This window comes from Echinococcus granulosus, assembly GCF_000524195.1.
Source record: "Echinococcus granulosus chromosome Unknown EG_S00173, whole genome shotgun sequence".
In the NCBI taxonomy this organism is placed as follows: domain Eukaryota; kingdom Metazoa; phylum Platyhelminthes; class Cestoda; order Cyclophyllidea; family Taeniidae; genus Echinococcus; species Echinococcus granulosus.
Window position 1 is genome coordinate 20,403 of NW_020170553.1, and position 13,102 is coordinate 33,504.

At 40.6% G+C, this 13,102-nt stretch overlaps 2 protein-coding genes across 2 annotated transcripts; both read right to left on the reverse strand. All coding sequences in view use genetic code 11, as the record gives it.

The window, feature by feature from the left end:
- Positions 1 to 966: 966 nt before the first annotated feature.
- On the reverse strand, positions 967 to 2,324 carry EGR_09882 (hypothetical protein; the record flags this gene model as incomplete). Its single annotated transcript, XM_024499131.1, has 2 exons — positions 967 to 1,203; positions 2,250 to 2,324. 2 exons carry the CDS (start codon positions 2,322 to 2,324, stop codon positions 967 to 969), a joined length of 312 nt encoding a protein of 103 aa, XP_024346445.1.
- Positions 2,325 to 3,900: 1,576 nt separating this feature from the next.
- On the reverse strand, positions 3,901 to 11,472 carry EGR_09883 (Solute carrier family 13 member; the record flags this gene model as incomplete). The annotated part of the gene is made up of 14 exons (XM_024499132.1): positions 3,901 to 4,032; positions 4,816 to 4,953; positions 5,109 to 5,270; positions 5,478 to 5,599; positions 5,672 to 5,772; positions 5,841 to 5,969; positions 6,468 to 6,647; positions 6,720 to 6,839; positions 7,054 to 7,267; positions 7,929 to 8,164; positions 8,550 to 8,665; positions 9,229 to 9,377; positions 10,860 to 10,957; positions 11,432 to 11,472. The coding sequence occupies 14 exons, from the start codon at positions 11,470 to 11,472 to the stop codon at positions 3,901 to 3,903; spliced, it is 1,938 nt and encodes a 645-aa protein (XP_024346446.1).
- Between the last annotated feature and the right edge of the window lie 1,630 nt (positions 11,473 to 13,102).

The following is a 13,102-nucleotide window of genomic DNA, read 5'->3' on the forward strand; positions in this document are numbered from 1 at the left end:
AAATCACGAATCTATTTATGGCATGCCTTCATTTGGTTCCAATAACCTTTTGTCGGGTGGAGCGGTTAACTAGCGTTTTTATGAGTTTTGGTGCGTTAGTGAAAATGATGAAGGCCTTTATAATAAAAGGAAGCTGTCTTTGAGGCGGCAAATAAGGCATCTCTTCTTCACCACTTTCTACTCCTCATAAAAACCTCAAGCCCGTAAACACAGACCAAGACTGCTTGCGCCTCGAAATCGGGACGTTTTTAAAGGCGAATTGCCATTCGAGACGCTAATATGCACCACAGTTTTAGAGTTTCTACATGGATGAAATATTGAGGGTAACTGGTTAAATAAAGTAATTATTTTCTTGTTTATTTTTTCGGTTAATCATTTCTAAAATGAAGTTATCTTGTTGAGGATAAAGTAGTCCTGTATAGCGCGAATCTTTAGCCACTTTTGAGGTAAAAAAACATTTTGGATTGTACTTCAGCCATTGTGTGATATTTTCGTGTTGCCACGTCCAAATCTTACCCACTCGCACCGCGAGGTGGAGAGACTGTTCTGTAAAGTTCAGTTCACCCCGGTTTCAACGTTTCATATTAACGAAAAATTGCTTAAAAATCACCCCATTTACTGTACTTGCACTTTGTCACAAACAAATACCCATCGTGTTATGGAACAGGCGCCAAATAAGGTGGACCAAACCGACAATCAGCGCTGCATGAGCTGCTGACACATCGTCTACAAAGTGAGTGGAAGTTTAGCTTGCAAAATTAACTGATCAAAATAACCTAATTCTAATGCTTTACGAAAATTCTAAAACTGCATCAAACTGATGTTCTGGTCTGGTAAAAAGTGTTCTAGTAGGCGTCTTGTCTTTACTTAATAAATGCTTGCTCTTGGTTGCAATTTCGTCTGTGGAATCTTCTTTTGGGTGATATGCAAAAATTTAAAACAAAATCTACGGCTTTTCTGCCCCAATTACAATTCGTCCTCACCAGCGGTCGTTCCGTGGGTCCACAAGGCAATGATGACACTGAACAGGCGGCTAATAATCCAAGCGATTTGGTAGACTAGTGTCCGCATTACACAGAAGGGATAACGCCCAACATGGCGTTTTGAGTTGGTGATCACGACAGAACCAGCAGCAGTGGCAGCAGCAGCAGAAGCAGCAATGACAACACCAGAGGCTGTAGCTGTTCCGCTCCCTCGCTCGCTCTATCAAACACTGAACGGACAAAATGCAGCCTGCTGATTGGTCCTCTTTACTCGCCCACGTAGTCCACTCCTAGTGGCCACTACAGAACCAGATTCATGCGTACAAATAGCGTACGTTTGTGTTTTCCCATTGATAATTTACACAATCAGATTGACAATGATAGACTTTATACTTTTCCGGATTAGATGGTAGAAGCGTGAGATTCAAACCCGCGTCCAATCACCTATTCTGTCCTTAGTAGTAATCTATCCCACTTGGACCCTGAACTCGGATTGGCATACAAATTTTACCTTGCGGCACGTTAGCCTAGTAATTAGTTTTTTTAAGCAATCAGGCTCGTTTTAGCTTAGATCTTGTCGTCAATTTTCGTTCCTTAATAAAGTCAAAGCATGGATGGTTAAAAAGTGGTTTGATTCAGGTATGCTTTTGGATGCACTGCTCAGCCGGTTTTGCTCACCCGATTAAAGCCAAACAGTGGTTCTTTTTTTTAAAAGCACATGCTCTTTTACAGCCCAATCAAATTTTCTGTCTGTTTCAAAGCTTTTATTTCGTATTTTTTATTTTTGACTGGATGAAGTGGAGTGGGTTTTCTAGTGGGATTTAAAATCCCTTCTCCGCAGCAGAAAAGAAGCAAATCCATCGGTTGTTTGTCTTTTGAGAGGCATCTATTTTAAGCAACGCTTTTGCTACTTTGCCAATGCCTTTTTGTTGTGCATTTTCGTTTATTCGCACAAGCGGAATTGTCAGTTATTATCGTTTGGTACGTGCACAAAGTGAAGTCTCTCTATTTATCGCTATAGGAATTTGGGTTAAATTAACTATTTTGGAACGCCTATTAAATATGTAATGACATGTTCGTAACAAAACATTAAAATGTAAAGATGAAATTCAGGAGGGAATACAGAGTTGGCAGGAATTTTCTCGTTCATTTTGTGGCTAGACAGCCTCAAGGAATTAGATAGGTGGCTAGAACTGGACTTGAAAAGGTAGGTCTTCTTAGGTTGAGAATTAAAATCAGCTATAAGTTTTGGCATAGTCGGTTTACCTGCTCATTTGGACGCATTAGATTTGAGGTACAAGCAAGACTCGAAAGGAATGTGACTAGCAGACCACGACGCATTGCCGTATTCCGTATTTTCCTGTTCATTTTCACCAGAATTCATCGGAATACTGTTTCTCTCACTTAATCCCCAATCCGCTTCATGGCCCAAATGACATGAACAAACAGGGCTTTTACCTTTTTCATAGCCCTGCGTTTAGCGTCGCTTTTTCTTAAATTCATCCACTCATTTATCTTAATTTTACCTATTGCAAATAAAATTTGAACAAAGTTTTACGTAAGGCAGGCATTTCCACTTCAGAAAATGAACTAGCTTTCACATTTTCCACGCAGGAAGGAAAAGTCATTAATTCATCGACGGTTTATTGCGCAGCGTCCGGGTCACCGCAGATATATCAGCCTGAATGGAATTTCATTTTCAAGGTGAGCTTTTGCCAAATATACCCTGAACAAAAATCAAGACATCAAAATATGATTGAAACCGCTGAGAGTAAAAAGACTGCGCAGACAAATATTTTTATTTTACAGTTAAGTAAAATGGGCAGTTAACCTCTGCTCTGTTTTCTTTCACTTTACCGTGCGATTCTGGCATAAATAGCGCCATTGTATTAAGCTATCATTTTAATTGCAAAATGAAACGATGATTGTTCAACAAAAAACGACCTAAGTATGGTGCTGTAGCAATTACAGCTACTGACCTTTTAATTGAAAGTTAAGCTTAATTTACCACCCAGAATTTCACTTTAAATTGTCTAATTTTGTTTTAAGAAATAAACTGACACGAACCACTTTCGCACTCATCCCCTAATTTCTAAATATCAATTTTAATCCTTTTTCTACGGGACCCAGAATGTCTTAGTTCTTAAATCAGAATTTACGACTTTTTAATCTCTACATATGGGGGCGATTAAATAGAACAGATGGGCGGATGGCTTCTAACGCCTGCCCAATCCCTAGTTTGACCCACTTACTCATTTGTGAGTTACCTAGACTTTGGACAAGTTATCTTGTACTGTACTATAGCTTAAAATTAGAACTATGGGAAATGTTGATGCATGCTGGAAGTTGGATCGTCCTTTTAGCATAACGGAATGGAGAAACATTTGGTTTGGTAATGCAAGCCACTACCTACTACCGCGTAACTGCGTAAGGTGGGAAAGGCCTTAACTAAAAAGTAATTTATTTTTGTACGCTGGACAAGCGACCTCATTAATGCTTTTAGATGGTTGTTTTTGATGCTGTAAGTCCTCATTAATTAGCACAAACCTCACTTACCTTAATGTAAATCTTCACTTAGCTCTCGTCTGCAAACGAATTTTCATTCCTTTACAATGTTGGCTAACAGTCTCGAGGGGAAATCTACCACCACAACGCGTAAAGGTGTGAATTTTGTCTGTTTATCATATGATGAGATTCAATTAACTCTCATAAACTGGTAGGGAGCCAATGTCACATATATGTGACGCCGTCTTCGAACGCAAGCATTTATTGAGCTGTACTTAAGTTAACTCTAATTAATGTGTTTAAACCTCAAATGCGACTCAAAAAGATGAGAATTGTAATGTCTTCCCTATTTATTGCAAAGTTCACACCTCACAGGATCCAAAGGGACGATTCCATTGTTCACATTTTCCTTTCAATATCGCGAGGTTATGTTTAGAGCCCAATCGGGAACTGCATTAAGACCAAATAGCGGCACTCCGTATGTTATGGTGCCCACAGTCACGACAGCCTGTGCCACGCAGTTGAGAATTACTCCAGTTTTCATCTATAACAACGAAGAGGGTAATATTTCTACAACTGGGTGTTAGTCGACTCGAAGATCAAGGCATTCTACGTCACCCATAAAGGTCGTTCTGCTTCTCATGGGCTTTAGATGGGTTTGTTACCTCCGAGATGTGTCAAAGCTAAATCAGGAGTTCATGAACACCGGGTAATTGAAAGGGTGTTTACTGTCCCACGTTAATCCCGGTTCTAGCATAGATTTATATACTTACTTCAGTCTATAAATGGAAAAGAACACTCTCGATAGGGGACGTTTTGGTGATACGGATGAACCATCCTAGAACGATCTACTGTGTGGCAACTGTTCCAAATTACAAATCTTCCTATCCGCAAATTAAAGGTTCGTCTGTTGAATGAGTTGGCACATTCAGGGGCATGACTGGGAGGGCTGCGGGCTAAGAGCTACCCCGACCGCGTCCATCACCGGAGCACATGCGCGAGAGCCTTTTTAAAAGGTTTACACCACTCAATCACCCTACCATAGTATGCTGGTGGATATACTCGAATTTGAGTTCTATACCTCCTTTCTCGCTAATTTAATCGTCATGCGGGAGTTCCACGAAGCGGACGTCAACTGTGACCACTACCGCTCCTGGCAGGACGTACTTTCCGCTACCGCGAATGGTACCGCCTCGGTAGCACTCACTTTAAGGGTTTAGATTTACAGTTCCACTTTTACTTGAAGCACTCCTCTCATATTTTCTGAAATAAACGCTAAAATTTCCATTTCCTAGTCCCGCTTTGATGTACTGAAAGTACAACCTACCATATCAATTAATCGGACACGACCTTTGGCAAAGATAATGGCATTCGGCGGGGTAGCAGCGGGCAGAATGAAAGCCAATGAAGTGGCAAGGACGAGTGGTAAAGTGAGACAAAAGGGATGAATCGCCAATTTATCAGCCTAAAACAAAATACAAAAATAAACGGTTTCAGCTTCATCCACTTATGTGTGAACGTGTTGAAGCATGTGTAAAACTTCTTTCCAAGGTTGGGGTCAAGTTAAAGGCCAACAATGCTCTCTAGTCATGTGCCGATTGAAAGTAGGCAAAAACTTACAAGTTCAAACATGATTGGGGTGAGAATGGTAACAGTTGCGGTGTTTGACACCATCTCCGTCAAAAATGAGCACATCACTGTCAAAATGTAGACAATAGCGAATGGCGGTAGAGCATTCAATCCTACCAGGCTATCACTGATGACTGTAGACAGACCAGACGACTGAAAAGTTAGAAAGTTTCTATTTTAAATTTAATTTGAACTGATTATTTAACATAATGCTACCGTATGAATTTTCTAACAAGAAAGAGATTATGCCACCAAAACCAGAGTTAATCTACCGATTGCATAGAGCTATGTAAAATTTCCTCCTTTTGAAATACAATGTTACGAGGGGATTTTTCACTTTAAATTCAGTGTCAAGCATACCGTGACTATTTTGGAGAGGGCAAACCCGCCACCAATGAGGATAATGACGCCCCAAGCGCACTTCTTTTCAGCTTCTGACCATGGCAGAAGCGGTCGATTCAGCCTAGCTAGTGCTTCTTTCCCTACGGAGGGTAAAGACTTCTGATTATATGGCTGTCTGGATGTGGTTAAACAGACAGCAATTTCCTACTAACGCATTTCATCCGGACAGTTACGCAGTTTAAATGGGTTGTTGTAGGGTAGAACCAAGGCCAGGAAGGCCACCAACACAATAGGTTGCGTATCTCCGACGTAACTAAAGACGCAAAAGATGATAAACATTTTTGATGGACTGAATGGAAAAAAGGTAGGTCTAAAGCGCACTGAATAATTCGGCCCTTTGAATTGGTTTTGGTTGGCATGATGAGAGACCACCCTGGCACGCCTGGCTCTCTGCCTATCCACAGGATCACGACTGAAATAAAAAGCGTCAGAACGGTTCCCTCGGCCCACCTAAAAAGCAGTGAAATGCATGATGAAAAATCCGTAAAGTAGCTGAGGTAATGATGATGAAGGAGTTAGGCCGTTTAACTTTTTTGGAAAGATTTATGTCTTGCGCAGCAGGCACCATTGTTGTATGCATAATTAACACTTTCTCCATCAGCATCGCGGAGTTGCGATATAAAATTCCCTAGCGGTTTAGAGTACCTGATTAAAATAACTAAGAGATTGATGGTGTTTGCAGAAATGATTTAGAACCCACGCTGTTCTTGATCTGAGAAAGACTGTAGTCTTATTTCGTCTTAAGTAGTATGACTGCTAGAGCAGTAAAAAGCATCTGAGCTGTGGCAGTCGCTATTACTTCTTCCAATGCATAACTTCAGAACTGCAAATTCAATGGGATCATGGGCACCTGGATTCCCTTTTTATTTTTTTTTAATTGGGCTATCTTAAATAGTCTGTCTAGGGTAAAAGTAGTCAGGCAGAATTTGACAAGGACAGGCGACTTACGTCATAGAACCGATAACTTTCTCCTCCTCCTCAATAATCTTCTGAACAATATCGGCAAGGGAAATGTCTGCTATCTTCCGTTTACTCTCATGTCCCTCCTCGCTTTCTTCTATGGTGAACACTTCATCGGATGCGCTAGACGCTGATTTGGACACGGTTCTTCGGCAACTGAATAGCTGTCTAACAAGATTCATAAGGTATGCACTTTAAGGAGGAAAAAATGGACATCATTTTGCAGACAATAGCACCTACTTTGGTCCGAGGTATATCAGACAAATTGTAAACCAAATGCAGAGAAGGATGATCAGCGAGATGGGGAAGGCGTACGCCATCCATGAACCGAAATTCAAACCTGTCTCACTTCCGTACACACTGAAAAGGAAAGTTTCTTAAGTGAGGTGAAGCCTCTCAGTTTTACTTAACAATAGAATACACAAATTCTCTTCACTAGACACCCTTCTTTTAGCGATTAAAGATTGAAATAAATGTATTTGAGGTGATTTTATTAATTCTAGAAATAGTCGGTTGCTTTCAGTACATGAAATTTAAAGCAAGCTCACAACAAAGGGAATAAATAATTGCCTACTCTGTAAGAAGATTATAAACGACAATATTTGTTGGCGTTCCGGTAAGCGTTCCCATGCCTCCACAACTGGCGGAGTAGCAGACACTTAGGCTGAGACCGACACCAAACTTTTGCCATTTGGAACGATTGGGAGACAGCTCCTCACCACTCTCTTCACTGGACTTACTTCTGAAAAGGTTGGGAGTTGAATGCGAAGTTATAAGTGTGTATTGTGCTAAGAAAATGACATTTGTCTGATTGCGCATTTAAGCAGTCTAGCTCTTGGGTCAACACGACGTTGTGGTCTCCGATCCATGCGCACGTTCCGTCTGAACCTAGACTGGAAGTATGCTGGAGTAACCGCGTGGAGCGAGCTTGCTCTAAGTTACCAACAGGCCTTATTGTAATACTTTGATTAATGGTTTAAAGTTTCCTTTTTTATTTTGTGAGCACTTAAGGCTCCGCCTTTGTACTTCCGCTAGGCGGCATGGCCTCCGGAGACACGCTAATAAAAGGGTTGTCAAAAGAGCTTTGATCGGAGGGCTTTATATTCATCTCACGATTGTTTTCGCTGATAGCAATCGGCACTATCACCCAAATGAATCCAAATGAAACACTCTCCCACCAGTGTTAGTCCATCATTTTATCGTCATTATTAGCTTGAAGTGGGTCAAAAATCATGGAGATGGAAGGTGGAACTAAATGAGTATAAGTAGAAGACAGCTGTTCGCGCCCTTTGACCTATGTACCTCGGTCGGCTTATTTTTGTCTCATCCACGCTTGTAGCCTACCAGTTTTTCTGCTCTGTCACTTATTAAGCCTTTAAGGAGAACTTTGAGCTCTCAACAGAGCAATTCCGTCTATGCGTTTGTAAGAGGCATAAATGCAACACTTACTTAGCAGTGGAGTCTCTTTCCTCCACAGAGCCTTCAATGCCTGAAAAGGAGTTGTTGCAAGGTGAAGCTTCGATTCAAGCTCTGGCTCTACCTTATCAGAAATACGCTTACTCTTGGTAACCTCGTCAATTCTATTCAACAATGTTTCCGTTATTGTCACCATCAGCAGCGTTGTGGCACTGTTACTCATCCACAGTGACAAAAACCAGGTGGGAATCATTATTCCTAGAAGAATTCTTCCGGAAACGTAAATAAATTATTCCTTGAATGTTCCAAGGGGCTTCAGTGGAATAGTTTCCACTTAAACAGTTAGTTTATAAAAAATTAAACTTTGGACTTTGTTGTAGGTTCAACGAACTTTTTATGTGCTCTAAAACAATCGCTAAATAATGACGTGGTGTTACTCTATTCATGGAATTCGAGGTGTTGGAAATAGGAATAAAAATGTTGCAATGTGGTTTAAATGTGAGGTTAGAGGTCAGATAGTAAACAGTGGAAAAGGCTAACTTGTCTCTTCTCTAAAACATTGGTATTTCAGCGTTTATTTTTAGTTGCATAGCCTGAAAACTTTATCTTCTGTGATTTATGGCCGATATTAAGAGAAAAGTGTGGTAAACTTACAGCCTAGGATCCCCACCCATACACCTTAGACAGAAGATGACAACCCGGCGATGCAGGTTGCAGTGTTCGGCTGCCCCGGCTAGAAACATGCTCGCGATGAAGAGGAAATTTGAAGTCTAACACAAAATACCAAACAAAAATCATCATAGTCATAAATGGTCAAATTTCTCGAAATTTCCAACTGATTGTAATCTTCGAGTGTTGTATCAGTGAATCTAAAAAGGATGGTGCTGGCAATTCAGAGGACAAATTAGCATTTGCGACTTGAACAGAAACCATGACCCTGTTGACTTTAAATAATTTTAAATGCTGGCTACTAGGGTCATGAAGAAAAAGTGACCATTACAATTTAAATGTCTAACTTTTCATTCATAACCCTACCACTGACACTATAGGACTGGACACTTTAAGGGTCAGTCAAAAGCAGAAAAAAAATGTGTCCTCCAGGGGCATCCATTCTTGATGTTTTAAGTTCAACCAGATTGCTTGAGACCCACGATTTGGAGCAACCAATCACTGTCATTAAATTTGTGAAAAACAAGTGTCACGTATTTGTGACGCGGTGGCTAGGTGGAGAAACCGGGCTACTGATAGAAAGTATGTTAATTCTGCCATTAGCATTTCTCATTGAATAAACATTTTTATACCATATTTTAGTATAAGTTTATTTAATGCTTACTGGCAAATACTCGCGGGAGAGGGTGCCTGACGTCTGCAGACCCATTATGGGTCCAGCAAGCATTGGAAGTAGGGCTGTTGCATAGAGCGGAACGACTCCCGTTATCCAGTAACCACTCATCCATAGCAGAATGTAGGCGCTTTTTGTATCTTTGCATCACAAGTAATAAAGGTAAGAGATAATTTGCATGAATTAAATAGGTCTATGCATTTCACAACGCCGACATCCAGCCAGGATCAGCTGGATCTCAACATCATTTCACTCATCAGGGTTCGGAAACGGTGTTTTGCATGAAAATAAGAGAAATGTAATGCAAAAGACAGATTAAACTCACGTTATTTGTATTAATCAAGACAAGAGGGAGCAAAGCAAGGGGATAGAGGAAGACGAAAAGGTAGCGGAAATAGTAGATCAGGAGCACCAAACAGAGAGGCAAGCGCTCCAAGGTAAGTAGTCCCATTCTCCTCACTAAAGACATAATTACAAAAAAAACGGGAGATTATACTAACACAGAAGGGAAATTTAATGGGGCTTTGTAGGCCTCCTCCTCTTCACTTAAGGTCGAAAATTCGTGTCTCACCTCAAACTGACGGCAGGCATTTGTTTTAAATAATGACATTTACCAATCGTTCAGGAAGGTTATTACCTTGAAAATAAATTTAAACAAAATTAGTGCATAATTAGTTCATTGCCCTACATCTCTTGACATTCTCAAAACGTGGATGCAGATAAGCCATGCATGTTAATTATGAGATGAGAACAGTATCGGTGTAAAGTTCACCGCCACAACCCCAAAAAGACCCGTTTTATTTAAAATTTCTGGTTTTAAATTGAATCTTTTTGTTTATGACACGATTTTGTGTAATCACTTACCATTTAGGGTGGTGAAGGAAATCGTGTCACATATTTGTGACGTTGGATATAGGTGGGAAAAGCAACTTAAAATTGATCACACATAGTAAAAGTCTTTTTACAATTAGATTCTATAAAGGTAAAGTAAAAGCTAAAACAATCTAACTAAAGGTTACGGACTTGTTGAACTAACCCCTGTTTTGGTGATGGCGAATGCCCATAAGTGGGTAGAAGTTTAAGTTAAATAGGTAAACTTGCAACCAATCTGAAGGCTCAGGCTGAATGACTGATTAAGTGCTTATTGTGTCAATAATCCCCTAGACTGTACCAACTCATCGCAATCCATGACAATCGAAGGAGCTAGAGAGCATTTAGAGACCGCGTTCTAAAGTGATCGCTGAAGTTATTCAGATGCGTAAGGAAATTTTCGTGGATGTACTTTAATGCCTATAGCATCACGGAACTTCTCTTCTGACAAAAGCAGATATAACACTCGGGAGAAATACGTATTACCGACGTGTAGATGGGCATGGGGTGGTGGGCTATTGGCATGGCACGGAGGTCAGGTCGCCCGGTTGAAGGACCATGGTGGTTCCCCTAACTGGACCGTTTCTAAAGCAGGGAAGTAGTCAAACCACTAAAGTATTGCATTGTGGTCTAGCAAATATCCAGATGAGTTGGGTAAAAAATTACACAGCTTTAGACTACTCAAGTTCTTGAATAGCTGCAATGTTCACCCCTGCTCATGTGACAAATTTACACAGGGCTTAGTCCCTCACCCATGCGCATCAGCAAGTAAAGACAACGGAATCGAGGTCTTTGATTAATACTTACTCCGGTTTTCACTTGCACAGGATCCAAGCTCACGCTACCCAGGCTAAGGTTAACAGCAGTTCATAACAATTACCAACAAGGTATACTTCAAAAAACTGAACGATAAATGAAAGATAATCTAACACTTCAGCTGGCACAACAGTGCAAACTCAAAGAAAGTTGTGGGAGAATCTGTAGCAGGATTCCAGTGTCTAGCCCACACTAATATCGGACCAAAAGAGTCATTCCACTGATTGTGTTTAGGAGTTTAAACAAGACACAGATTCCACCCCGGTGTTCAATTCTTGGTTCAACACGTATTAGAACACATTCCGACCTAAATCCATTGGCACTAGTAATGTGCGGAAAGTCCATTTTTTTTCTATTAAAATTCAGGGTAGATTAACACAAGAATTATGTAAACTTTGCCGCACTTAAGTCTCCGAAGAATCTGCTGAATATAAACCAGTGGATAGTTAAATCTTCCAAGTAGTTACATTAAATTTGAAGGACTGTTTAATTTGTATACTGTAGTCACCACCAGATCTTCATCTCCTTGCTTGTCGATCGCGCACGCATGTTTTAATGCCAAAGGAGGACTGAAAAATCGTTTTAACGCAGCCGGAAAAAAACATGGACTTTTAAATCTGCTCAAATGGTAGAAATGCTAGCATAAATCCCCGATTCCTCTTTTCCACCAGATTACAAATTTATGAGTTATTTTCTTACACTTAGAATACTTAGATGCGAGCTTTGAGAAATTGGTTTTTTAAAAGGAAGCTTGGCGAGTTATATCCTTTCCTTCTAAATCAAATGTGAAAGTGCAACTGCAGAGAGGAGTTGGGCCTCTTTGTAACATGTCAGGAAGGTCACAACCAACAGAGTGGAGGTACAGCCTGAAGAGATTGAAGTGGCCGAGTGGTTCACTGGGCACTTAGACAAGGTATCAAGTCACTACAAGAAGGGCACTTTGGATTGAACTTGGTCACAAGCAAGTAGGCTTTCTACAAGTTCATTGTTTGTCGACAAGTCTTTAGTGCAATAATCGCATCTTCTGGAAGGTGGGTGGAAAATAATGCAGCCAACTGAGCAGCAAAGATGACTGATGTATTCTGTTAATTGCAGATAAATATGAAGGACTTTTGTGCAAAAAATCTTGTCACTGCATTGCAAATGAAATGGGATGCAACGGATACACAAACCATGGAACGTACACCGAAGAGGGTCATACAATCACAGATGATTCAGACAAAACCACTAATTGTAAGATCACCGTCGCACTCAGATTGCTGTTCAAATAAATTATTTAAAACTAATTGGCAAACGAATTGCTACATGAGAGAATGTTCGAATCAAAGCGTAACCCCTGAGTTCGGAAGACTAGAAGTAGACCTCAATTCACGGAGTGGAAAGTAAATTACTTTTCTGCATACTCTTCCAACCCATTTGCACTTACATCCATTCATGCTTCTAAATAAGATCTGTCCCTTAAAGTGTCTTGAATGCAAGAGGATTTAGCTGACCAGATAAATCAAAACCACTGCTCAAAATCAGAATACGCTCATAGCTGCCTGTGTCTACCAACTTCTCCGTATTGCACATTTCCCTCTTCATGAATTTGTGTTCTCTTCTTACCTCTTCTCTTTTTATGCTGTGTTGGTGCTCACCGTACTGTCGTCTTCCAAACCTTCACACCCTCTCTTCGAATGTCTCATTGCTGACTGCCTGAGGGTATCACCATAACACCTTCCCTAATCCACCGTACCCTACTCTACTCGACGGTACCGTGCCATAATATACATTATTATAATTGCTCTGTAGGCACAGGAAAGGGCCCATAGGTTCGGATTTTACGGCGCTTTTAATTGCATTGAGAAGAGACCAGTTTCATTAACACTCGGATGGATTTATGCGCACACATTCACTCACAGCATCTGTTTCCTGGGATCGTATCAAGACTAGGAGTGTTTAGTGTCGTATTGAACCAGCTCATGGATAATATGCGTGTCAGAAGGGGGCACATGGCATTTAACGGTGTGTATGACGCTGCTACTTCAGATATTCCTGTTGCAAAGCAGTCACAAGTTCAAAAGTCCATAGTCGAGCTAGATGCCCATCATCCAACTCTATTTAGCGTGTAGTATAATATGTTTAAGATGTCATTCCGACTCATGACAGGCAAAATGTACTTTATTTTTTAGATCAAGGG